This window comes from Paramormyrops kingsleyae, chromosome 6 (genome assembly GCF_048594095.1).
Source record: "Paramormyrops kingsleyae isolate MSU_618 chromosome 6, PKINGS_0.4, whole genome shotgun sequence".
NCBI lineage: Eukaryota > Metazoa > Chordata > Actinopteri > Osteoglossiformes > Mormyridae > Paramormyrops > Paramormyrops kingsleyae.
Genome location: NC_132802.1, coordinates 13,602,253 through 13,630,201, shown reverse-complemented (window position 1 = coordinate 13,630,201; position 27,949 = coordinate 13,602,253). Strand labels below are relative to the sequence as shown.

Genomic DNA, 27,949 nt, shown 5'->3' with positions numbered 1-27,949 from the left:
CCAATTATCATTGAATATAAATAGGAGGTAAAGGAGATATGAAGACGTCTAGTACTGTATGGGACATGCTGGATTGATTGATTTCATCGGTATTCGCCTTCAATGCCTGTTCAATCCTCGCCTTCATTTTCCCCACGCAATCTGTCATCTATCCAAGCAGTTTTTAAATTGGTTAATTAAGATCTAAAAGGACAATACTTCATCACAAACATAGTAGTTTCATTAAACAAAGCTAGCAGAGAGGTTGTAATAGTTCCTCTCTGGGTGAAATTAGCCATTCGTGAAATATTTCTGTAACTGTGAAAACAGAGATGGAGTCAGAGTTGCAATGAACATTTGGTGGGGGGGGGGGGGGGGGGGGAAAGACCCGCAGAGATTCTTTACTCCAAAGGACTGAAAGCTTTCTGAAGTACTACTGGCCCAGGGGTATGAGACAGAGGAGCTGAACAGGGTCAAAAGTCAAATTTATAAAATAAAATAAAAAAAAAAACACAAGTGGATGGCGAGTGCAGCCGTGTGAGCCTGTGACTGCTGCTTCCGCCTCTCCCGGTTCCAATTTTGGCTACATTTGGGCGATTTGTGATTTGCTACTTTTTTTATTTATCGTTATGTGTTGTTTAAGTCTACAGTGAATATTTCAGTGCACTTGTACAAATGGCAATAAAGCTTAGGAGTCCTGGAAAACTCGAGCCTTTTGCTTGTCAAAGGCTCAAAAAGAGTCAGATTAACGGCGCCGGCTGAAGCAGACTGTGTCAGAAAGACTGGCCATCTCAGTCAGCCGGGTAGGTGAGGGCACCCGACAGCAGCACTCATTATGCCGTGAATTATGAACGTACCCGTGGAGGTGGGGGACTCCGATGGGGGTGTCTTCATTCTTTAAACGGCTCTGAGGAACCTTCTAGGCCTACAAGATTCTAGCTCATCCATTCGCTTCTCTACTGAACCTGCTGTTGATACGCATCTGCGGAACAGCATTTAGTGAGAAAAGCGAGAGAAACGGCACTTTGAGGGAACAGCCCCCCCCCCCCCCCTCCTCCAAGCCTAATTCACCGCCGGCAGGTAGAGCGATGGCTTCATCTCCCCGCCGGCGTGAAAGATTAGAGTCACACTGCAAATGCGGTGCAGAACGTAAACATGCCAGCGGGCGGTCTGTGATGTCACGGCGACCCAGCTCACGGTAAAGGGTTCAGCGTCTGCAGGGCCTGAAACGGTGGGGGGGGTGGGGGGGGATTGCCTGGCAATCGTGATCGCTAAATAACAACGAGCCAAGTAGCACAAATAGCTATTAATTTTCAGGAAATAAATCATATGAGGGGGGGGGGTTCAGACAAATATACGGGCGACCTGGGAGGGGGGACTTTATGAGGTGACTGCATTAGGAATATTAAGCTGCAGGACTGGGGGGGGCAAGGAGGATGCAGACATCCAACTCTGGAGGCACAAATGAAATGCAGGCAATAATTGGGAACCGGGGTGGGAGGGGGCAACAGGGACCCCCCACAACGCACACAGACCCATGCTGCACAGTGCCGCTGGCTTAGATAATTACTCTCTCTTTAAAGAGAAAAGCGGCTCCCTGATAAGATGACAAGGGCGACAGTGATCGCAGAGCGGCCCCATTCCGGCATCCAGGGGGTGTCGGTCTCTCACGGCTGTGGGACTCGCCGTCGTGCCACACAACCTCACGTCCTCGCAGGAGTGAGCTGGGATGCAGCTCCGCCGCACAAGACGCATCTGCTCACTTTTTCTGGCATGTCAAGGTCTTTACAACAGAAACAATTTCTCTCCTCTTACCCCCCCCCCCCCTCTAAACAGCCCCCACACGCGTGTACCTTGGATAAAGGCCGGCAATGTTGCCGAGCTAAACAACAGAGCCTGCGATGAGGTGGGCTTTCTAGGCACTGTTCCCAGACCAGTAAAGCTGAGATCGTATCACTGCATCCCCACCAGCGAGCCACTCCGATATGGACGAGGGGATACAAACTCTTTCAATCCACCATAAATCATAACGGAAAAAAGTCAAGCCAAGTCCTAGGCAATAGGAAGCCTTGCAAGTCATTTGCATTACGATTTCTTCAGTAAATGCATAAGGTCACTGACCCACATGGACTTAGAAGGGTAACAGACATAAAACCGTAAGGGTGCACGTGCTCTACGGTCAGTATTTCTATGAATATTTGAACAGGCCGTTTCCGTCGTTTTTCCTTCGTATCCATCGAGCCGTGCCAGCGAAGTGACCTTTTCCTCTATGTTTGGATAAGAGGCGAGGTTTGGTAGAGTCTCCTGCAGATACGGGTGCTGGAGCCACGGCCCACGGACTGAGGCCCGAGATCATGGCCCTGAACCGGCACGCGGCTTCCATACACGTGCTGCTTGCTGCCCCTGCGGAGTGGGACACCTGGGCTCCAACCTAATGAAAGATGGTTATCCGACAACCCTGTGGGCCATTGGACAAGCCCCACGGCCCCTCCCCTCACAGATATGCAAATGGGGAAGTGATCTCATTGGAGGAACAACAAAAGACCTTTCAGGCCGCCGGGTGAGCACAATAATTAGCCGTGCAGATGACTCCGGGGGCAAAGCCGCGCTCTGCCACACGCTGGCGAGCACGTCCCCAAATTAGATTCATGGGAAAAGGCAGCCTTGTACTATCAGCTTGTAATTAGATGCTGAAGCCCTGTTATTTCTTCCCTGTTAAAACATACGAGGAAACGTGGGGATTTTTGCCGCCGCCGTGGCCTTAGACACCGACAGCAGTCAGAAAGCAGAAAGCGGCGCATTCGCCATTCCCTCCCCCTCCCAGTCTAGCCGGGTCAGTGACTTTCCGAGCGCTAACCGGCACAGGTTTGCCGGCCCGGCTCTTCCCAGCAGCATCTGATAAGGCGGGACCCCGACCTGGTGGAAATCCAAGCCTCCTGCTGGCCGCCAATCTGCCGTGCTAAATAATTATCGATCCAGTGCTTTCTAATCCACCACAGATGGACTCGCATCCCGTCGGGTGGCGCGGGCGATCCTGGTGGACGGCGAGGAGCCCCTCCGCCAGCGAAACCGCACCACCAGCCGCCCTGCTCTGCCAGCTTTGGCGGGCCCGCGTTCCTCTCGGCGGGAGCAGTATGCTGGAAGTTAAACACGCTTACAGTGGGTGCTGGCAGATCAGAGGGGTGGGAGGAGGCATTTTCGTACCCTGCCATAACTGGGCAGAATGCTGTGATTCATGTTCCAGGGCCTGGCATTCTTCTTGACCGTAACTCTGGAAGATGACATGATTCATGTTCCAGGGCCTGGTTTCCTTCTTGGCTGCCCGAGCCTCTTGGCTTTGATACGACCATAAAATCCCTCCCAAAGAAATCAACAAACCATTTCTAACTAACGCCCCCCCCCCTGGCACCAGGCTCTTGTTTACAAAGCAGGGGCCACGGCTGCCGCTTGGATCTGAGAACGGCATCCAGTAGCGTCCCTGACCTCAAACCAAAAGTAGCGGCCGGAATTCAAGGACATGGGCGTTTAAAGCTTGCTTGCTTGCTTTGAGTCCCAGGAGGAATCTCTCTGCAAAAATATTCAGCAATGTGTACAAAGCCTGCCCGCAAAATATCCATATGTCTAAAGGAATTATTATTATTAATAATAATAATAATAATAATAATAATAATAATGATAGGTCACTCTGAACAAAAGTATGGGAATAAGTGTTGAATAAATAAAATAATGAGATATTTTGTGGGGACTTGCCTATCTGGAATCTCATCGGAAAAGCAGCTCTGCTCACTCCGATTGGGTTTCACTATCTATTTCCCATCAATTCACTTTAAGATTAGGGCTCCTCTGTTCCAGCACACGGCAGCCCTTCGAGGAGCCATCACCGTAAACACAGTTTAAACAGGTAACACCGTCTTCCGGAAAAAAGTGCCTCAACTCACGCCGTGAACAACATTTCCAGTCCTTATCAGTGGTACGGTCGGAGATAACTCCCCCCCCCCTTACCCGCGTTACCTGCAGCCTGTGGAAACTAGGGGAACACTTCCAACGGGGGCCACACCTATAGCACAAGGGGGTGGACAGGATGTAGACAAGTGACCATGCAGGCAATGGCAGCCAACACGTCACCACCTTCAACTAGGAAACACTGCAAACCAAAACAGGCGGTGGGAGCCCATCGCCCCTCCCGCACTCTGGCCCCCCCCGCAAAGAATCACTACTGGACGTGTTGCAAGGGCCCGTGGGAAGGGAAGGGTCACTGAAGGGCAAATAAACAGGCCCGACCAGGGGGGGGGGGCAGGGCGCCATCACCTATCAGGTTCATCCAAGCTGACAAGAGGTGTGAACCTCATCGAGTCTGGCAGCAAGGGGGGGGGGGGGGGGGGTTGGTTCTGACACACCACACCGCAGCTGCTTTGCTCTCGGGGGAGGGGCCTCATGGCTCGGCTGTTTGGATACTTTCGCTTCCGTCTGGAAGCGTCAGGGTCACCGCGGGGGGCGGGGTCTAGCATTCATGGTGACGACCTTTTGTTTCTAATCTAGGACTTTTAGGGAAATTACCAGAAGGTTCTTTTATTTTTTTTAACTCTGCATGTGAAACTGTGACCATGACACGTGGGAAAGCCCGGTGCACTTTTCTGAGATATAATGATGTCTGACGTGTTGATATATTTCACGGGGATCAGTCACAGGCTTTTTTTTAAGTCCTCTGACAGCTCAGCTACAAACAACTCCAACCCCCCCCCTAAACTGATATGGAAGAATTGAGTGCCGTGTTTTCAAAAATAATAATAATAATAAAAAGGCACATGCTTGGGTGGCGCAGAGCTCATAACAGGCACCGTGAGTTTGATGCCTTCCCGAGACTGCATCAGAGAAGACCCCCCCCTCCCCCAGCGCCCACCCCCTCGCCTCGTTGCTGTAGTGATGTCCGAATCCCAGCAGGCGGGCTGTAAAGTACTCTGGAAGGCTTTCTAATTTTACATGAGCTGAAGGCCTTTCGTTTTTTTTTTTTTTTTTTTTTTTAAATGGGGTTTAATGTTACCTGAGGGGTGGAAAAGGGTGAAAGAAAAAACAACTGGCGATTTGAGGAGCTTCGAGCCTTCGGAGCAAAACCCACACGGGTGCTTTGAGGTGAAAGGGGCCATTGTTCCCGGGGGCCGCGGGTACCGGGATATGAGAACCACACCCTAATCAGGAGCAGCAGCTCAGCTTTAGGCCAAAGCACACAGTGGCAATCGTCCCCTGTGGCTGCCTCTGATGGGGTGGGGGTGGGGGTGGGGGGGGCAGAGTCGCAATGGGGACTCGTAATTACCCACACCAACTGAATTCCATTCTTTATATAAACCCCAGGCTCTGCACCCCTCTGGCCGCAATCTGACCCCCACTACCACACCCCATATGGTCCCACTGTGTCCACTCCCGGGGAAGGAGTCTACATGGTTGCCGCGTCATTATGGCTCCTCCACCCTGTCTTGCAACCTTCTCTCTCTCTCTCTCTCTCTCTCTTTCATAGCCAAATTCACTGTGCCACCGCCCTAAAGCCGCCCCCCCACCGCATTGCTTCATCTACCTGAGTGGGAAACCGGAAGCTCAGTTTTGAGCGACCTTTGCTCGGTCTCCACGGCGACCAGACAGCCACAAACCCACACAGGAACTTCAACCCAGGGCCAGGAAATTAGAATATAGCCAATTAAAGATTAATGGGGACAGGAGTGACGGACTCACATCAAGCGGATGGATCTGATTGCCCCTCTGCCCCTAGCAGGTCCCTCCTAACACAGGTTTGCTTGAAATATTAATTCTTATATTTAAGCTGCTCTATGAATAATTATCCAAGGAATTATCCAAAGGATACATGAATAGCGGCAGCGGCTGCCTATGACGAGACGGCAATTATACCCCAGTCCTCTAGTGAAGATTAACGCTCGAAAATCCACACCGCTTTCCCAGCAGAATATGCGCGAGGGCAAAGGGATCGTTCTGTTCCTTGTGGTTAACCGTTTGTGTGGGGGGGGGGGGGGGCCGGGGAAGTAAAAAGTTTTTTGCCTGAGAGCCAATTCACGCAAATGGCATTTCATGACATAAGGAAATGACAGATGAATAACTGCACCAGACACTCGGTGGGAGAGGAAACACAATGGACAGGGGGGCCGGGGGGGGGGGCCGGGAATTAATGGCGAGAAGTCAACCGACTGCTCATTCATCACCGTCCTCAAGTAGCATTTTTCAGCCACCTCCCTTAAATCTCCGTATCGCAGTTCTTTGGTACAGAGGTCCGAACATGCCAGAGTTATGACCGGCCCGCTAGCGGTCCTCCGTCCCGGGAAGGGGCCCGTGGGGGGTGGGGGGTGGGGTGTTGTTAACAGCACCGATACTGAAGCTGTTGCACACAGAGGAGGAGGCGAGGGGGGAGCACTTTCTCCTGGTACCACAGGGCTGGACTCCTGGCCTTTTTCAAATCAGGACAAGGCCACTCTTCAGCTCCCCCCTCCTCGGCCCCTCGCCGCTTCACTCTCAGGGACACAGATAAAGTCTGTTACCTTATCAGGCCAAGGTGGGCTGGGAGAGCCCATCTGCACTTACTGGAAGAGATAAACAGCCCACCCCCCCACAAACACACATTCACAGTCCCAGGAATCTGAGCCATGGCGTTGGGGGGTTGCGCTGGGAAGCGTGCCAGGCACATCAGTCTGGCCTCTCCCAAAAAAGCCCCCCCTCCCCCTTGTGCCTGGTAGCACCACGTCTGCACGAGTTGGGCCCGGATTCGGGCCGGCGGAGTGGTGCTGGACGGGGACAGGCCTTATCTCTGCGTTTCCGGAATTACTCTCCCGCTCCAACAGGCTGCCCGCACAGAGTAATTAAAATATGGTAATGCAATTTGTTATGCGAGTTATGTTAAACAAGCCCAAGTCAATTTAAAGAAAGTAAGTAATGTATTCCCTAGCAGCTGACCACAGTGATATAAAAAAACACACTGTATCAAGAAGCCAAAAGGTACATTTTAAAGGGTAGAGTACTGCATCATTCGTTTACATAAACACCAGCCAAAAGTGAATTTCCTACAAAAACAGTCAGTTTGAAGGTAGTTGATTAATGTTTACCACCAAGCTGTAAACCGGGCAAACATATTTATTAGTAATATGTTTCAAATTGAGTCCATCTGTGACACAGAGCAATTAAAATTACATATAATTAACTTCAGCACCAGACACACACTACGCAGTGTTCTGGAGTAGTTTAATGTCTTAGGTTGCCTTCCCAGCCCAATAAATGAAGCAATTGTGGCTTTTATGCATTACAGATATGTTGCTAATAAAAGTTAAATACACTGGCATCATCCATCTGTATTACCGGATGCATTCAGGCGGCCTTGAATATAGAGCACATATCCTACAGATGCACATTTGGAAAGGCAGATTTGCAGAGAATAGCCAGATAAAATAGGCATGATGCGAAGTATTTTTCTGCAGATTTGGGATCAATACTGGGGGGGAGGGGGCAAATGAGGAGGAATCCCTACAGGGGCTAACATTTTCATCTCAAAATTATTTTTGCCTTCCTGCTTTTCAGGAGGCATCACGGATGGCAGAAATCCTTTCACAAAAGCACCGGAAACATGACACCAGATGATGGAGTGATCCGTTAGAATCACAGTTTTGAACCTGTAACAAGTGATTTGGAGGAAATCAATTGTGCATTAAAAAATCTTATCCTTTAGGGGGAAAACAACTCGGCCCTCCCTCCCTTTCTGAAGGTGACAAACTTCTGCTGAATGACTTATTTTATTAGTCTGCAGATGTTTTTTTTCCCCAAAGAGGAGGAAAGTGAGGGAAACTTAAATTAAATCACTGAGAACAAGTCAGGGAGCATCTGAAGGAATCAGGAGGCCGATTTTCCTGCTCACCAAAAGGCAGCTAAAGCTAAAGCTAAAGGACCAGGCAGAGGTAAAGCTAAACACTGAAGCGAAAGCTAACGCTAAAAGTAAAGCTGAGGCTAATGCTAATGCTAAAAAGTAAAGCTAATGTGAAAGCTAATGCTGAAGCTGAAGGTGCAAGGGCCCAATTTCCTGCGTCTCACCATCCTACGACTGACTCCACAACGACATGTGGCTGCTGTCCCATGTACACCGTGCCAGGTTTTAGCTTACTCTGTCTGCGGCGATGCTCATAGACCACATCCCGCACTCGCCTGTTGTTACAGATGCCGCTGCATTGTTTGAGCTTGGGGCTAAAGGGCAGATTTTGTAACACATGCGATTTATCAACCATCGGAAACGTGACCGCCACAGGCTGAGCGTAAACACTTCTCGATACTGGTGGGAACGGCCAACATCCCCCTTCATATGAAAACCAGTACTGGTCTTTTATACAGAGCATGTTCCACAGGGCTGAAATTTCCCAGACTCGCTAATAATAATCTAATCGTGACCAATGACAGTCGTCATTGCACAATAATTGACTCCCAGGTCACCACAGTCATGAGACAGTGTGATACGTGTGTAAGACCAGTCAAACTGAAATAACGGTGGAGACTAAACGGGCACACTACCAAGGGGGAATGAGGTGTCTGTGGAGTGATACACAGATCAAGGGACACTTTCTTGCATCTTTGTGGTCTTGCTAGCTAATTTCGTTGTCCAGGCAACTGTACAATGACAATAAAAAAAAAAAAAAAGTCTTGAATGTTCAGAATTCAATATGCATATTTGTGAAATGACCCATTTGGCAGAATGAAAGGCCAAAGGTCCCGTTACTCGTACCGCACAGCACCTGGAAGGGGCAGGCAGAGGCAGGGCAGGGAAACATATCAGCTACCAACTGAGCTCATGGTCTATGTCACATCCTGGACCTGTAGTGAATGCTGAAGTTCGAGTATTTCCAGTACGGCGAGAAGTTTGAAACGCATTTACTCATCACGGTACAGGCCACACAAAGACCCCTTATTAGAAGGTCAGGTTGACACTGAGGGTGGCAATGGGGCAGGTTTTTTTGGTCTCATACTGCAGTTACTTTAAAGGGAAAAAAAAGAAGAAAAAAGAACCTGTAATAAATTTTAAGTGTCGGTAGAGGAGACGTTATGCATTATTCATGTCAGAATGTGTTGAAGCAAAAAAAATAAGGTAGTAAAGTTTTAACGGGAGCAAGTAACGCTTCACTATAATTAACATTCCTGTGTATTTACATCAGCAAAACCTGGTAACACATTGCAGAATTATTAATGGTCAGGTTAGACGTTTTTTTTTTTTTAAAGGATTAAAAATATCTATAGCACCAGAGTTCTATTTTAATATTCATGTGGCCATTTCGAAAAAAGCTTAAAAAGGAAAAGCAGTTTAAAATAAAACAATACTACTATTACATGTAGTGTGGCTATCGGATCACAGACTTCCCTCCTGAAGACAGAGAAAAAGGGGAAGGCAAACGGAAAGCAAAAAACATGATGAAATTGAGAAAACAAAATGTAAAAATAAAATGAAAACAAAGTATATGAGCCATCTCAGATCTTCTTAGAAAACTTGTTCCGGATTTTAAGTCAGTCATCTGGAAAAATCACCAGCTGAGTCATCAGATGACACTGGCAACAGTGCGTGGGGGGGGGGCAGCGCTCTTGGAGGGTGGCAGACATGTTCCTCAAGAACTCTGTTGTTCTGCCACTGCTACAGAGATTATGGTCATCCATCACTTTCCAGCAAAAGCTAGCACAGAGCCACCCCCCCTCAAAGAATCACTGATGGTCCTCACAGACAACTGAGAGGGATTTTATCTTGTTCTGGCGCTACCAGGGATTTCAGCAGAAAAAAAAATATTTAAAAAAAAAAAACACAAAAAAAACCCAGCGGCAGCTTTGGGAATCCACGTGGGTTTTATAAGTAATTACCCTAACCTTTGAGACTGCGGATCAACCTGATTGGGCAATTGCTAGCTAATGTGCCAGTTACTCATACCTACTTATACCATTCCTTCCATTCCTTTGTAAGTTACTACCAAGGGCAGCTAACAAGTGTTAGCTTACACCAAAGATTTAAAAATAATCCCTGATTTTAATATAGAGAGAAAAAAATAAATTACCTGTCAGGGTATTGTTAAATAGCATAACTGTCCGAGTCACCTCACCTCGCAAGTAGCTCAGACTTACATGTGACAGTGATGGATGGAAGTTTAACAGTGACGCGATTAGCTGGTTCTCTGACGGTTCCCCTTCACTTACAAGACAGGCCCTCTGGCCCCAAGAAAAATCTGCTTCATTTTTAAAAGGATATGATGCCTGGAGACATTTTATAGGCAGTGACATGGCTGCCGGCTCAAGGGAAAACGACTTTCCAATACACAATAAATATACTTCATTGTGCATTTGAGGGCAATCCATATTAGCTAACTGCTACTATTAATGGTGCAGCGTATTTAAACAATTAAAAAAATGTTGTTGGGAGTTGGCTACAAAATAGCTGGAAGACGACTCAGCCCTTAGTCATCGGTTCTCTACTGCTACTCCTTTCATTTCCAGCGTCTGACTCAGCATGTAGCTTTAGTTTCTGCCGAGGAAATAAACACCTGTGATCTTTGCTGCTTTGTACCGCCAGACATTTTGAAAACCATCCGTTTTGAAAAACAGATAACGCAACGATTCAAAGCTGAATTGACCGCCTTGCTCCCTGATTAGAGTTTAACAATTTGCCATAAAAAATATAATAATAAGACTCACTTTGTATCCGTCCTGGCGCTATTTGGTTAGATAAAGGCAAACATAAAGGGGGATGGAATTTCACCCCAGAGCTGTCTGCGATAATGTCCTTTGAAGTTGCAGCTCTTTCCTCACACAAGACTAAACTTGAAGCTGTCTGTTGGGAAACAAAGGGACCACAAGGACCGTTGGAACTCATAGCTACCTTCAATAACAATGACTGTTACTGAGCCGTCAAAAATGAGTAAGAGCTTTTTCAAACGGCCTCATTCCCCCGATGTTCGTGTCGACCTTCTGTCTTGAGTTTCAAGGCAAACGAGTCCCGGTCGTTTCCAGCATGCACCAGATTTCCACTGGAAACCAAAAGAAAGCTTGAGGTCATGAGTTTTTGGGTCGGTGGAGAACGCAACAGAAGTTAGACTGAGTGTGGTTCAGCCTCAGGACAGCGCGTTCAAACAGGAACGGGCGCAGACACACCTGGAATAAATAGGGGGCCCTCCAAACCTGCCGTTATCCCCACCTATATGAAGACATTTTACACACCAAAGCTTTTAACTCCCAAGCTTCATCTGAAAGGCTTTCCTGAAGCACGAAGAGAAACAAACTCCACGTCCTAGATGGCATGAGGTACACTTCAGATGGTGCTGGGGGAGAGCAAGCACTCCTTTGCTCCTGTTTTTTTTTTTTGCGTTTGAAATTTCATTTTAAAAGAGAGCAGATGGCAAAGCCTGATATTCCGAGGACCGAATGAAAGGATATAGTACATCCCCTAACTGTTGTTTTAATCACTTTCAGGACCACAAGCCAGCCGCCGGGACTGAGCGATATGAAAAGCAGGTATTACAGGTGGTTTCGGGAGCCTGATGTCTTTGCAGGGAAGTAATTAGCTGTACCGAACGGGCTGATCTTCCTGGGGTGGTACAGGCCCCCCAGGCCTGGAGGGATGCCTGGGAACGGCTGCCCAAAAGCACCCACAGAGCCTAATCATGGCAGTTGACATACCAAGCCCATGTGCCGCAAGTTCCTCAACAAAAGTTTTACTGATTTTTGCAGTGTGTGTATATATACACAAACACACGCACACACACACACACACACACACAGGCCCTGACCAGGGCTGAAGGAGGCTGCCAGTTAAGGCAGCCCAGACAGGGAACTTACACTATCTGTTTTCTTCTCTCCCTTAAGCAACAGCTGTCAACATCTTTTGATGGAAAATGGGATTAACAGATGACGGTGAGCTAAATGGCACGTCGGGTGACCACGTTTGCTCGGAAATCCCTACTCCCCTCTATTTTTTTAGTGGACATCCGTGAAGAGAAAGGCATCTGTGTTTGGGTAGTGGGGGCAAAAAAAAAAATCAGTTCTGCTCCCCTCAGCTGTCGAGCTGGAGAAAAACTCAATGGATAATAGCAGCCTCCCAGTCCAGGACAGCTGCCCGGCGAAACACAACGTGCCCCTTTGCATCCATGCCAGAGCGGCAGGTTCCTTGGGAGCGATTCTTGATTTCCGAGGCATAACTTAATAAAATGGCATGTCTGAGAAGCACAAAAGCCACTGAGTGACCACAGCCAGAACTGTAATACTGGCGTGAAGCTAAGGGCCATGCAGTCAAGGGCTTAAGAGACATAAACGCCAAAATAATTTACTGCCACAAACAAATTTACGGAAATTAAACTAATAGAAGCCTACTTTCAACTCCGAGCCAACACCCGAGACCCGTGACATCTCACGCGACCCCCCAGATAGCTACGTTTCTCATTAAATGACATGTCATCATGCCAGGCCTGCTCCAGAGAACGCCAGTATTTGCAGAGGTCCGCGAGCGTGACATCGAGACTGGCCTTTATTTGCGATTGTCAGTTTTATAGTTTTATTCATCAGGTGATCAACAGCCTTTTGTTATGCAACAGCACAACCTCAGTAATAAGCACATTGTTCTTCCACTGAATTTAAGCCTCAAGCAAGTACCTCATCTTCGTCTATAACAAGCAAAGATTTTATACCAAAGGGCTTTAAGAACACATGCTTGGTACAATTCTTGGAGCCATTCCAAGGATAAAAGGGCACACAGGAAGTAAACAATCATCCCGGCCAAGAGAGGAGTTGATCGCCAAGCTGAGAGGAGGGGCACTGACATGTCCAATGCTGTTAAGCCACTTGAGGTAGAACGTTCCCAGACAAATAGTTTAGCCATGAGGCTATTCTCAGATAGAACCTGCTCCAGTTCGCTATCTGCTGGTGCTACTATCTGCCAGCGCTACCACCGATATCGCAATGATTCGCCCTATAAGGATATAAGAAGCAGCACCAAGACTCCGCCCACTGGGTAAAATTAGACTAACGAGTGGGTATTATCATTGCCAGCAGGACAGGGGCTGCTTTTTGGGCGCCAAAGTCTCTCCCAGACTTTGAAATGTGGGCATGAATTTAAATAAAAAGGACCTCAACCAGTTTCGTGTGTATTTTGCGATTACGAAACTCCATCGGTTTTTTGAGCGTCCATCTAAGATGCAAACCCCCTCATCAGTCCCCATTTCAGGCCAGCAGTACGTAGCTTCTTATCACTGCAGCTTTTAGCATTGCAGCATAGCAGAGGAGGATTGGAGGAAAGCCCCAAACATTCAGAAATTACCCTTCAAAAGCACCGCAGGTGAGGCATAGAGTATAGAGGAAGCCCCTATTATGCCTGTACCCAACCCCCCCCCCCAGGATATTAACAGAAAGAGAGGGAGTAAAGATTAAACCGTAGCGCGAGCCTGCCTTGACGATGCAACAGAGTGCAGGGACCTCCACTGGAGGAAGCCTGTCTGAATAACAAAGGGTTGGCATGTAAAGAAAACAACCTGACTTCCTGTTCAAACAAAACCCAGCCAGCGCAGGTGGTGGGAGGCCTTCGGAGAAAGCCCCCTCGGTGCATTCTGCATGACGTCCCCCCTCCCTTGCGCCTCGCAGCTCCCTCATGCATTTCAATGGGGCACCTTTGCATGGGGGGGGGGTTAGCTCTCTATAGTCCCCTTACAGGACACGGTCGTTTCTTCTCAGTTGCCCTATAATGCAATCCCTCCCCCCACCCTTGTACTCAGCTCACGCATATACGGCTCTTTCAGCAGGGGAACAATTGTACTTGACCCGCATGAACGTCAAATGAATCATATTGAGGGGGAATAGTTGTCTCTTATGTTAAATTCACCACCACCATCTCACAAAGACAGGGGGAAGAAAAAAGAAGGGCCTTAGAAAGAGGGGAGATATACAACTCAAGGCTAAGACAACTCACAAATCTGCCAGGCTGTTATCATGAACTGGCGTCTGGGAAGTAATTCCAAGTCATGACCAGGGACCTTGACCAAAAGGGCCAGGGGCCCCTGCCACGTATTTGTGAGACCATGTGTCCTCATTCAGCCTGTGAAGAGAGAGCCCCAAGGCTATGGCGGTCAGCCCCAATAGCGAGGTTCCTGCGCTCGGACTACGGGGAGGCGACCGGCCCCTTCCAAGGATCTGCCATTTCATTATCCAGGCCCGTCTCTGAAGCAGCGGGACCAACGGAGCAGTTCAGACCCATGATGGGAGCACGCGGATGACCGGCAGCCGCTAATGCGTCACTAAGGAGAAGCGAGCCGGGGCGCCAGCGTTCCGTCGCGGCACCTGGCTGTTAGGGTGTTTGTTTGTGTTCGCGGGATTTACTCCGGCGGTAAATAAAACCTTTTGATTGTGAGTCAAGACAAAAGGGACAAGGAGCACAGGAGTCAGATGGCCTCAGATAGCCTCCCAGAAAGCCAGCCGTTCATCACCCTGCCTGTAAAAACTATTATCTGTAAGACCCCGATCTCAGTGATATATGTGAGAAACCGGCAGTTGTCTCAACGACTGAATTCAGCCCCCCTTTTTAACCCTACGGCACCCCCAACCATTAAATCAAGCCGGAACATGCTCATTGTTGGCTCGCCAAGACAACTATTCAGGCATTTCCAACTGCAGTTTAAACACCGGCGGTTAAGTGCTGAAAGACAGCAGGACTGTGGAGGCTAGTGATCTTCGTCAGTGTTACGAACTGAGGAGAACGAAGGGACAAAAGGAAGGAATGAGATCCCAATCTTCTCACCCTTTCACCTTAAGAGTAAGTCCCGACTTCCAAGTTTCAACCACAAACTCCTAGGATTCCAGCCTCAACTGTACTCCTCCGCTCCAGGCTCCTTGATTCTGTGGTTGATGTTTCAAATACAGAAGATGACTGCAAACCTTTCAAGTGACTTCTTTTGGCCAATTTCATTCCCACGACACTCTGCCGCCATGGATACGGATACAGGTAGCACAACTGCGGGATTAAATATTTAGAGAATATTCGCCAAAACCTGAATATCAAAAGAAACAGGGGAGCCAAACCAACAAGCCTGGCTTCCTCTACCTCAACGATTTACTCCTCTCACTCTCCTGGGAGCTGTCACCCTTGCAAGGATAAACATGCAAATAGAAATCCGATGAACACAGGCACCAAGAATTCCCCCTCCAAATGACCTGCTTCTGGAATTCTCATCTGCCCCATCGCTGGCCAGCTATTCTCTTTGAACACAGTCGCTGTCATAAAAACGCAGAGTCATGCTCCACTTCACCCCTAACAGATTTACCCATAATGCTTTTAGAGTGATCCCATTAAATCCTCTAGGAATCTCCCCCAACCCAACTCCACAGCCTTGTTTGACTGAAATTCATCTTGTGGGGGTGCAAAACTTTATACCTTTTTAATCCTGAGCCCATATAAGTTCAAAACATGAGGAGGCGGCACGGCGCGGATGGACCCAATTCTCAGACCGGAGGTGTGTGTCTCCACACATCAGAGAAAGAATAAAAGAGAAAGAGTGTAGCAGTCCCAGCAGCCATGAATATGTGCATTAAAAAGTGCAGGGCTTTGAATGTTAAGGTTGCATTGATGCGCACAAAGAATCAGACGAATGAATTTGATTTAAAAAAATAAAATACTGAAGGCAACTTGTGTGACCTTTTTCTACAAGCAAACAGAAATGCCAGATCAAACCATTTATCCTTAATTGTCTCGCAAGGCTTTGAGATCTAAGCGGGTCACCAAAAGGATGCGTCTTACAAGTTAAAGAACACATTCAGGTGAGTAATTGGGTAATTTACCAATCAATACTAATCTCCCTGCCACTAACATACACCATTTATATCAATACACATACATTACCAGACCTGTAGTAATGAAAAGATTAGACCAGAAAAGAGACTATTAAACTTCACATTTGAGCTAACAATGGGGAATCTTCAAAATTAAAAGCTTTCTGAAATATAAAAATATGTCCAGGGATATAAGTTATATCATCTCAACATCATCATCGACGACAGACCTGAACTTGGTGACAAACACAGCTAAAACTGTCATACTAAGACTTTAGCTAATGCTACATAAAGCCCAAAGTGACATTACACTTAAAAGAGGTAGACTGATCTCAGCCTCATCTAGACAAGCACATCTCACAGCATGCAGCCTGCAGTTACTCTGGCTAGTGGAATGCCGACGTTCCTGCTGACGGATTGAAAGTAGAATAAATAATCTCTTTCATCAGAAAACCCCCCAAAACCTAATTTGAGCTCTCTGTGGGCATCGGTCCCCTGTACTGCATTACAGTTTTATTTCCCTGATGAAAACATTCTTTTTCTAAATTTTCGGTGTGGAGGGAAATGGGAACAGAACAATGGGAATCTGCTTTTTTTGAAAGAATAGGCCATTAGCAAAACTCTGACAGAGGACCCACCTGGGCAGGGGAGGGACTCGTCCTTTAGCAGAGAGACAGGGCGAGAGGTGGAATACACCCAATGTGGGGGCAGGGCATGGGGGAGGGAATGATGTGCAGCAGTAAAACCAGATGTCTGCTGGTCACATGACTCCAGCTAGTTAGCTTTAAAAGCCTTTGATGACCGTTTTCTTATCTCGAGTCGGCCTCTGTCTGAGACTGTGCAGTCGACAGGGTGGGACTGTATGAACGGTCATCAAAGTTCGAGTTTCAGGGATCTCTAGCACAGATAAAAAAACAACTGATAAAGGAAGGTGAGCAAGTCAAGACGTGCTTTTCTAGGGCCAGACAGTTCACTAAAGTCCAGATATCCCCATGACCTTTTGGTGCCACCTGAACGGAATGATTAGAGCGTAGGCCAATGCATTTATGTCTCAAACAACTGGCTATGTGAAACTGACCAACAGGTTTGCCTCCCTGGGAGGGCTAGTCACCCACCCCCCGCCCCACCCCCCATGGGTAGCCATCTTGAAAGCCGACTTTGGAGAAAACATATTTCAATTTTAATCCGTTCGTTAAGTGTAGTCACACTCATAATCACTTCCTTTGTGAATCACAACCAAAGGTTATCTAGGAATGCTTGATCTACAGATACTTGGTAGGTGTCCAGAAGTCTAGTGCAGATCAAAGCAAGCACGCGAGCTGTTAAACCTGTTCACAGTTACTGAGGAATGTATGTAAAACACAAAATGTAATATCCAACGCTTTCATGAGGATAGTCTACAAAAATAAAAATAAAGCTGCATCTGTCAAAACATTTCCATGACTTCCTTCAATTAGCATCGTCAACATTTTGAATTTATTCCTGGCAGAGGAATCTTAAGAAAATGTAAATCTCCATGCACACTCTCCAGGGACTTCACCACAGAAACTCTGAGCTCACCCCACATCCACCTCATTTTATGTGTCAGGACACTTGCTGCAGTGGATCTGTATTTACAGTGACATCACCGAAACGATACTTCCCTACCTATCAGAAATGGGACTGCGAGATACACAGCGGAGACAGGCAATTTACACATGATTCACAAATGCGTCACTCTGAGGAGCTGCAACTGCTGAGGTATTTCTGCTCACGGGGTCCAGCTACGTCATCAGCTAGGGAACTGAAACTGGTTCTGCAAAAAATCCACTATAATAGCATGTAATAGTAAACAGATTTTGATATAAACTGTTATCCAGCCAAGAAGCCATAATATATGTTTGGGTTTAATTTAGAAATCAAGATGAACAAACGGGAAAACCAGTAGTGCGAGTTCTCAGGGGGGTTTACCAAAGTCATGATTTTACATATTAAAAACCCCAGAGAGGATTTGTTCAAAGTCAAATCAGTTCTGTTTTTTGTTTTTTTCTTTTTTTGAACGAAATGGATGTAAAAGAGCAGTGTTTCATACTAGGAAGCTAAAATTAATTGAGCACATAACCATAGTCTTCCACTGTGGCAAACAGAACAGTTAATCCTGCTTTGCTTGTAGCAGGAATGAGGCCTTTTAGCATACAAGGGAAATCAATCTTTGCTTGAGACAGGCCAGGGAAGAGTCTTTAAGGGGGGGGGGAGCCCAACCTTTCCAAAAGTAAGAGGAGGCTGAGGATGCCAGATAAACGACAACAGCGCTGTTCCTCCCCCCTACTAAGCCGGCATGTTCCAGTCAAATGAATAATGCACCCCCCCCCCCCCCAAGCCCACAAGGCAGATCAGATAATCATTTATCTGTCAATTTGCATGTTCATTAAAAATGGAACAACAACAACAATAACAATCAGGATCGGTCGGAGTTCCAGGCTTAGGTATTTACCTAATTCATAAGGGCCGTGGCCAGGGGCAACTGAAACTGATACCTATCAAAACACCACACCCAGTTTTGGTCTTTGCTTTTTTTTTAATGCTACCATCAAGGGAACTACTTTTCCTCCAAAAAACAAACGACCAACTAAATTAATAAAGAACCAAGCAAAACACAAATTATACCACAGAAGAATGACAGAAATGTCCTTAAACGTGAGAATGATCTGTCCCGCGCCAAAAAAAGACACTGACGACAGCTGAGCCAAACTAAACTATGTGTGTGTTTTTTTTAAGCCATAAAAATACCGCTGGTCAGCTTTATCTATGTAGGGATTCTAGGCTAATCACAGCACCAGAACAAAATGTTTCGCTTCCAAGTTGCGTCTTACTAAATGTACACTTTCCCCAGGTATCGTACGATCTGTTACTCTACATAATCCGCATAATCAGGGTACCCCTGTCTTTAAAAAAAAAAAAAAAAAAAAAACACACATCATCCTAAAATCTGACATGCCACTCCCTATTCACAGCACACCCCCCCCCCCCCCATCTAGTCACACAATAGCCCCGATCAGGAGACCAGCATCAGAAAACATCGTTCGTCTCAGTTTCTTTTTAAACTCTCCTTCCACCCATATTTGTTATATTCCCAAAAACACCCGGTGTAACAGATATGATTTTAATTTATGTCGCCTCACACAAAAGGTATCACATCCATATACGCATGAACTAATTCAATATCCGAAACAAGGCTACTGTAAGATTTCCTATGTCATGTTAATAGAAGTCACAGGTGTGATATCACCAGGCAACGTCCAATGAACAATCATACGTAAGCAATTTAATTAACATGTGATAAGACTAACTTAACAACACAGGGTTACATAAGACAACTATGCGACTAAGACATTGCCTACTTAGGAAAACTGAAACCAACACGCGAACCTGGAACGCGCGCTAACCGGTCCCTGGTTTTGTTGGATAATTTAACTACACCGCATACTTTATCCAGTAACGCGAACAGCAGTTATACTAAGTGTATGATATTATTATTATCATTATTATTTATTACTACTATTATTATTATTATAGTAAAAGCCAGGAATCTGACTTGGCTGTGACGGCGATTCACTTGGGCAACATTGGTCTCTAAAGTAGCATTATTTAAGGAAAACATCACGCTATTATCCGGATGACTTAATTAAAATTACGCCTCTAACCTGCTTAATCAAAAGGTAAACGCCTGACAGTAGATATTTAAAAAGAATCATAAAGCGCTTCAGTTGGCGGAAAAAACAGTTCCTTCTCCCTTGTGATCACATCATTTGTGTTTTCCATATTCCAGCTGGGTATTGGTTTTCAAAAAACAATTATTTCCATAAATAAATACCAATTAATGTAAGAAAAATAAGTTCCGCACAGTTCTGCATTGTCGCTGAATAATGGTGTTGTGACGTCATCGGCGCGGACTTTTTCCTTTCATTTTTCAAAACGCTCTGTCATTCAGTCGCATCCTTTCTTCTATAATCCTTTAAATGTTCCTAACATTTTTCCAACTGCATGGTTGACGGTCATGCTACTTCGCCGTAATCTGTAGCCTGCAGCGGTTACTACCAAGAAGCGCTAGTGCCTGCTAAAAAGATGCGGCATCAATAATGAGTCACGTTTCACCGAAATACTGTATTTTTAGTTACGGGAAACGGCAGCACTGAATTCTAATCACATCTCATTCAAACGATAATGATTTAATACTTTCATAACTAATCAAACGCAACTTCAACGATCGGAATTTACTGCATTTCCGAATACTTAACTTCTAACTTGGGACACGTATTTTGCTACCAGCAGCTGATTTCAGTCTAAAGAAACCACTCGGTGTTTGAAAACAATATATATTATTACTTTGCTCTAAAAACACGTGTTGGAATAATTACACATCATATTTATGTTACATTAACATCGACGTAACAACGTTACGCTTTCCGTTGTAAAACACAACCCCGTCACACGTGTCCGCTACCCAAAACGACAGAGTAAATACACGCTTCAAAACAACCGGTTATAAAAACAAATATAAATTACCTTGAAGCAACAGAGTGAGTGTAAACAAGGCACAAAGAAAGCAGATGGGAGAAGACATCCTTCACAATTCGCAGTTACTTTGGATATTGTTTCCTCCGAATATCCTTCACTGCGATACGACTTTTTCCTCTTCTAGCTCTCTTTCTCTGGACGTGCTGAATGGTTGACGAAGCGTTTGAGTTATTTTCCACGGTACTCGCAAGCCTATTCGAAGTGCGGAGAAAGCTCCCGATTCCTGGCGGCCGCTAGTACCGAGCAGGTGAATGAGCGGAACGCCTAGCCAGAAGGTCTGTTTGCCGGCTCCGCCCTCTCCCCCAACCCTCCCTCTGCATCACGGCAACTACGCTTGCGGGGAATCTCAGAGACACCTTCCGGGGAATTCCTGCGGAATATGCTTTTGTCGTTTGTCTCTGTTTCGGTCTGTATTGTGTTTTTTTTCCTCTTTTTTGCCGTGCTACTTAAAATGCAATATGACACATTTTTTCGACTGTTGTTTATTAATGGTGACATGCACGAATATATTTGTGACAGTAAATTTAAGTTCATATTCGATGTAATACACTTATATTTTACTTACTCTCCTTTTGTAATACATTAAAATTAAACCCTTAGAGTAATGAGATCAGAAGGTCCATCAATATCCTTCCAGACTATTTAAGTTCTAGAATTAATAGTCCGATGGATTCAATGTTTACTGTCCTGACAGGAATTCAGTTCAATATTTGCAATTGCCACTTGCCATTGTCCAGTTATTTACACTGGAATGAGACTTAAATGAAAGCTAACATTGTGTTCTGTGCTACCAATAATTTCGCAGTTCGTGGAGGTGCATTCAGATCAATTCGTTTTAAATTATTTTCTGAATTATATATGCATGGGATTGACTTAGAGAGTAAGAAATCACTTCATAGCTTTCGCGTTCGGTGATTCTCGATCCTGTAATAGATGATAGTTGTATAATTAGCTCAAACACGTTTTAGCCATATTTCAACAATGGGACAGATGAACTATTATCATTAAAGGCAAGGAGGAGGTTGTTAATATACTGTGTCAAGCTCATCTTATAAATGATACCTTGTTTTCTAGAACTGAAACAATTTATAGACGTGGATATTCCTTCCCAGTTTCATTTAAATTATCAGAGTGTATTAAATTAATGAGTACTATGGTGTTTAAAGGCACAAAGATGCAACTATAATGTTGTATGTTAAAATCCAGGTAGGTAGTGCATTTGTACCCATGAGGTACTTAATCTTAATTACTCCAGTAGAATATACAGTTGATCACAAGCAACTAAACTATATTATCTATTACTTAACTATTAGAGATAGGAATATACGTCACTTTGACGGGCCCATTTGGCTGACAATTTTAATCTGTGACGTGTTTGTGTTACTCGTGGATACTGGGTTACTCGCTCTATCTTAGTAAATGTTATTATACATATCAGAGAAATGTAATATCCTGTTACATTTGATAGTCAATTTGCGTCTTCGTTTTTACTCCTAGGATTACGATAACGTCCATCAGTGAATACATAAATGCTCCTGTAATACTGTTAAAGTGTCGGCAAGCCTATTATTTCGTTGTAGTGATTTCAAACGCGCCCATCCGTCCGCTCTGACCTGTTAGAAAAGATAGGGTGGTCGCGCGGGGGGGTCCTGACGCTGGGAGGTGATCAGTCATTACCATCTCCTTTCACCCAGCTCCAGTTGTGCTCTTTTTATGACCTCTGATGGTAAGATCCCAATTTGCATTTACCAAATCACACCTCCTGCAACTGGATTAACAAAACATTTAGAGTTTGCAATTCTCTTTATCATGTTCATCTCAGAAGTACTCAACCAGTGGCTTTGTCCTGTTCGGACGCACTTGGTCCACACTACCACACTTACCATGCGCAAGCGTGTCCCGTTCCTTAAAAAAGCCAAGTGCAATGCACTTTATAATATACCACATAGATGCGGTCTCTGGGTGAGTAAACACACCACAATGCACCGTATCAGTGACGACTAACACGATATTTACATCGAACACAAGGAGATCTGTAGGCTTATCACAGAGCCAAACATGCGTAGAAGTAATGCTGCCTTCACGTGCGACTCGGAAGGTCGTACTTCCCAAGTCGAGATTTATGTTGCATTCACTTGTAATCGGAATTATGGTAAATATGAGTCGTCGACTGGGACGTTGCACATGAGCGCCCCTTCAACTCGTACTTTCGAGTGGGAAATTTCGTTATCATTAGCTGTTCGCCGTGTCCATCTGTAATCTGTGTGCACTTTACTTGATACAATATAATTGTGCGTCCCCCATTTTTCCCCCCTGTTAGCTCCGACAACAAAGAACTTGAATACACACACTCGTAATTTCGACTTCATTCGGCAGCAACGGACACAACATTTTTTCTCACCCGGGGGCTCATTTATAAAGGCTTTGTACGAACGAAAAAGATGAGAAACATTGTTGCGCACATTTATACGAAGATTTTGGCATTTATAAAGAAAAACGTGGCCTTAAATAGTTCATAAATGTGCACCTAAGTTGCATCTACAGTTTGTTTTAGTGATAGGTGAAGTGCTAGTTAATACAGAAATATATATATATATATATATATATATATATATATATATATATACACATACATATACACATACACACACACACACACCCAGGTGTAATAGGCATAAAGAGTGTCTAAGTGTGCCACATACAGCATCATCGAAGTATTTGGAGATTACAGTAATTACTTTTCCAATGATGTTTTTTGGCTTATCAACCGTTTTAGACTGCTAAGAGCGATTCTAATGGAATTAATTGTGTGATGAATTGGCCCGGCTCCTGAACGACCTGCATTACGAAATCATGATCTACCTGTACGTCTTTAACTACTGACTACACTGATGCCAACATTTCAGCATTTCAGGACACAGCAATGTCAGTTGTAGTTAGTTTTGTGTGTGTGTGTGTGTGTGTATATATATATATATATACACAGTATATACACCATAATGATTCACTTGGTAACAACTGATACCTTTGCAGCGTGCTAGTGGTCAATATGCTGAGGGTAGAATGATAAATACAATTGTTCTGTATCAACTAAAGTATAAACATGCAACAGCTAATGAATGTTGTATTGCTAGAAATAAACAGTTATGTACCACCCACAACCGAGAGCCTCCTCCATGTTGCAAGGTCGAAGGTCATCCCAGCTCGGGAACTTGGGTATCAAAATTATTACCAAATTTCCCACTTGGAATTATGAGTTGAGGGGGCGTTTATGAGCAACTTCCAAGTCATATTTACAATCATTCTAATAGCACATGAAGGGAGCATAAGTTTAAATGTATGCGTGCAAAGTTGTATAACAGATGTTTACGTAGCCTGGGTTACAGTGAAGGACAACCCCGAACACAGCCAACACAAATGGCAGCATAGGCTAGGCGATATGGACCAAAAATCACAGCTTGATATTTTTAGGCAGAATAGTGAAACTCGACATACATCGCAACAACTAGATGTTCACTTTTAAGTCAAAGCCACATGTGTGATGTCATGAACAATTTTATTAAAACTGTATGGTCAAAACGAAATGCAAATGCAGGCTCTCCTTCCCTGTTTACAAATATACAACGATAACTATTCAATACAGACATTTCCATTATTGCAAACAGACATCCCAAAGACAAAAATAAATTGTCAATATCTGTGTTTCATAGGTCCAATAAAGCAGTTATGACATTAATGTGTTTCTCTCCATTCATGTCTATCAACAGACTCCTTTTTCTCAGTTTATGACACTGCTCTTAAAAAAAACTAAATCTACAAACTATTTAGCAAATGGCTCTTAAAAACAGAAACACAACAACCATTGAAAGTGCTTTTAATAACTGGATAGACCATAATTTTACAGTATTACCTCTTATTTTCCTCTTCAGATAAAAAGTGTCATGCCCTTCGGCGCTCGGACCAAAATGGCTGCCTCCAATTAGCACTAATCATATTGCATTTTAAGTATAATCATAGGTAGTTAACTTAACTTAAGCCTTGTCCAAACCCCAGTTCAGTTCAGGAACATACTGAGCATACTAACCCCTGTCCTTTGTCTAGCTCTGCTCCGCCCTGCCCGCCCCGCCAGGCCTTCTTGCTTCTCCAGTCCAAGCCCCTTCTTGTCCTCCCTCTCCTCCATCGTCCCGATCGTGACCTCCCAGTGTTTCCTGTCTGTGTTCTCAGACGGATCTCCCCGGCGCCTGGACATTCGGACCCTGTTCTTCTGACGATGACTCTGCCTGCCCCTCCCACTGTGCTTGTTTGCCTCACTCTCAAAGTTAAAGCTCAGCCTTGCAGGTATCTCCCCTGACTGGTGTGTTCTCTACACCAAGTGTGTTCCACTGTTCAAGAAATCCCTGTGCACTTGGGCTCTTTATATATACACTTGTGCACTTTGTGTCTTGTTGTTACACAACACCACAGTGTGTGATACTTCAGCAAGCTTAACCCAAGTGTGAACAATGGGACAAAGTCAGTATCTGTGTAGGGTTTTCCGATAATCGAGTTAATATTTTTTTGTCCTTTTTGATTTTATCGGTAAGCACCAAGCACCAATCACTGAAACTCTACAAATAATGCGGAACCACAAGACCATATTGGTACTGCTGAATTGTTGCGTTTGTTCTCTATGAGATCATATCTGCCTGCTTCTTAACAGAGTGAGAAGCCAGTTTGTAGCAGAATAAGAATGGCCCACGAAAAAATGTGATCAGGACCATTCAGGTCGAGAGAAAACAGCAGATGTGTGGTGCTTTAATTCTTTTTACCATTCAGTTTCATGCTGGATCTCAACAGCAGCCTACTTCATTCAAAAGTAGACATGAATCGGTGTTACGTTTTTCATAACAGTTAGGACTGACCAGAAAAAATAAGTATCTACAGGCGAAACGTCTCCAGATATCCACATGACTTAAATGCCATCTTGACAAACAGAAGCAAATACTGCATGAATGGTGCAGTGCGCAGCTTGTGAGACTGATTTACTCTGTGGGAAGGAGCCCGCACAATGATCCGCAGTGTCACCTGAAGATAAAGCGACCACAGTGACTGCATGTAATTGAGTTGTACGACACTTGCATTGATTAATGCCCTCACACCAAATAATTGATTTCCTTAAATAAGCCGATGTGAGAACATCTCACGTTAACTAATTGTTAGCGTATCGCAATCAAACACTAGAGATGGATTGATCCGGCCAACTGGAATAGATAGTCTAGTATTGTAAGCTGTGGAACTCAAATAGAAATATTATTCACCTTTTGCATTTGTAAATGTAATTCATCCCATTACTACATGTGCATGCCTTATTTACACACTGGATACTCTTGTAGTTCATACAAACTTAGTCCTCATGGTGTTTTATTTAAATAACTATTCTGTGTTTGCAATTATTTCTTAATGTACTGTATAGCTTTTACTCAAGTACTACCTTGCATTTTTTACTGGTCATTCATTGGAAGCTCGGCCTAGCTGCACTTACATCTGATTGGTTGGCTCTGATGTGCTGTAGCCTATTCCTTTCTTCTATGCTGAGTTGGTCAAAAGCATCTGCTAAAAATAAATCTAAATATATAATTTACTTCAATGATATTGTATTACTTGTGGCTGAGAGAGCAAATGTTCTAATGCCCTTGTTGCACATGGCCAATAAAATACCTTGAAACTTTCTAGAAACTGGCACATGAAGAAGTCCTCGTTATTCAAAAATCCTTCTCTCCAGAGTGGACCAGCAGGTGACACTGACTCACAATGGACCACACAGCTACCCCAATGGGCAAACATCTGATAGACCTGCTACCTGTGATAGCGACTCCCATGCAAAGAAACCTAACCCATAATGACTGTTTTTGCCTGCAACTTCCCTCTGATTTTTTAACTCTCCAACTGAGACCCCCCACCCAAAACTGCCTCATGTAGTAAAGGACATTGCCCGTTCACAGTAGGGGAATGGGAAAAAACAACCTTGTTTCTAGTATCACCCTACATGCTTTCCAGTGACACTGACATGGAATGTGTCGGAATGTGTCGATTGTTAGCACACTGTACCCAGGACAACCATCCACAGAATGGGAGGGTATCGTGTCGCTATGTAATCATTCGGGATATAGGAAGATACGTGTGAGAAGTGAGAATGAATGTATTCAACATCCCTTTATATACTTTAAAAAAAAAAAAAACAATATATAAATATATTTTAAAAATTACATAAAAAAGAACTTTCTTTTAAAGCGTAACCCATAACTTATTAAGGTTGCATCTCCCCTCAGGTACGCCTTATGTAAAGAAAGCTTGAAAAAGGAACTTGGAATAAAAAAATGACATTGCTGTCCAAAAAAAAAGATGAAGGTTAAATCCTCATACATGCCTTCTACAAAATGATTTCAAGGCATATTTTTATATCTAAAATTTGGGTGTGTGTATATATTTGTATGTGTGTGTGTGTGTGTGTGTGTGTGTGTTTGTGTATACGCATAACCCCTGCTCTTAGTTCCCTACACTGGCTTCCTGTTAGGTTCAGGACCGACCTCAAAGTTCTCCTACTTATATGTAAGGCACTTAAAAGTCTAGCTCTTGCCTACCTGACAGAATTAATTAAAATTTACAAGCCACATTGTCCACTCAGATCACAGAATGCAGGTTTCCTTGTTGTTCCACTTATAAATAAAGTGACAGTGGGAAGTAAAGCATTCTGCTACAGGCCCCCTATAATGTGGAATGGTTTGCCAGCTCATGTTCAGGATGCTGAATCGATCTCAGTATTTAAATCTCAATTGAAGACCTATTACTTTAGCTTACCCGCAACTTAACTCATAACACACTGTAATTGTGGCTGTTGGTGCATTTTTATCTACTATGCTGACCACTCATGCTCTCTGCCTTCCTTCCCACGTGTCCAGGTGGTTCCCGGGGTGGGCACCATCTGAGCTGGACTCCTGGTTCAGTCCCATGGAAAGGTAACGCCATGGGTGCAGCCTTTAATCTGCGACCCTACACAGGCCGGTATGGAGAACAGACTCATTGATGGACTTTGGCTTTGACCTTGACCATAGTTTACACCTTTGTTTTAGCAAGCAAGCTCATGCTTTGTTTTTCTATAATGTTAGCATGTCCAGGGGGGGTTTGGCAGCCAGTTGACCTTTGACCCCCAGAGGTTTTTTTTCCTCCCTTTTGTAGGGAGGAAAAACTTTACATTTCTGGTTCTTCTGCTCCGTTGTCATCTGACTTTCTTTCTTTGGTGTATTTGTCTTTCCTTTTCCCTGTTTTTGCATTATTCTGTCTTAATGATGTATCACAACAGACCCATGCACCTTGGGGTGACTCTGTTCTTAAAGGTGCTACACGAAAATAAATTGAATTGAATACACACACACACACACACACCCACACCCACACGCGCACACACACACACACAGTCGGGTAAACAAATCTTTATGGGGGGCCACTCATTCATTTCTATGGGGAAAATGGTAACGCTAACTATGACAACCTTAACCCCGACCCAGTCCTAACCATAACCATAACTAACCAAGCAAAATACAACAGTTTTTGCAGTTTTAGC

General features: G+C 44.7%; 1 protein-coding gene across 5 annotated transcripts in view; it reads right to left on the bottom strand.

Moving 5' to 3' along the window:
• Positions 1-20,649, bottom strand: part of alcama (activated leukocyte cell adhesion molecule a) — a 41,933-nt gene extending 21,284 nt beyond the window's left edge. For 2 of the 5 annotated variants that reach the window (XM_072713708.1, XM_072713709.1), the window contains exon 1: positions 20,338-20,649. In XM_072713708.1, coding sequence (XP_072569809.1) covers positions 20,338-20,395 — 58 coding nt within the window. In that variant the 5' untranslated portion in view covers positions 20,396-20,649. Of the gene's footprint in view, positions 1-14,901; positions 15,101-19,675; positions 19,701-20,337 lie in introns of those variants that run through there. The other 3 variants (XM_072713705.1, XM_072713706.1, XM_072713707.1) reach the window with 3 other exon arrangements.
• Positions 20,650-27,949: the final 7,300 nt, after the last annotated feature.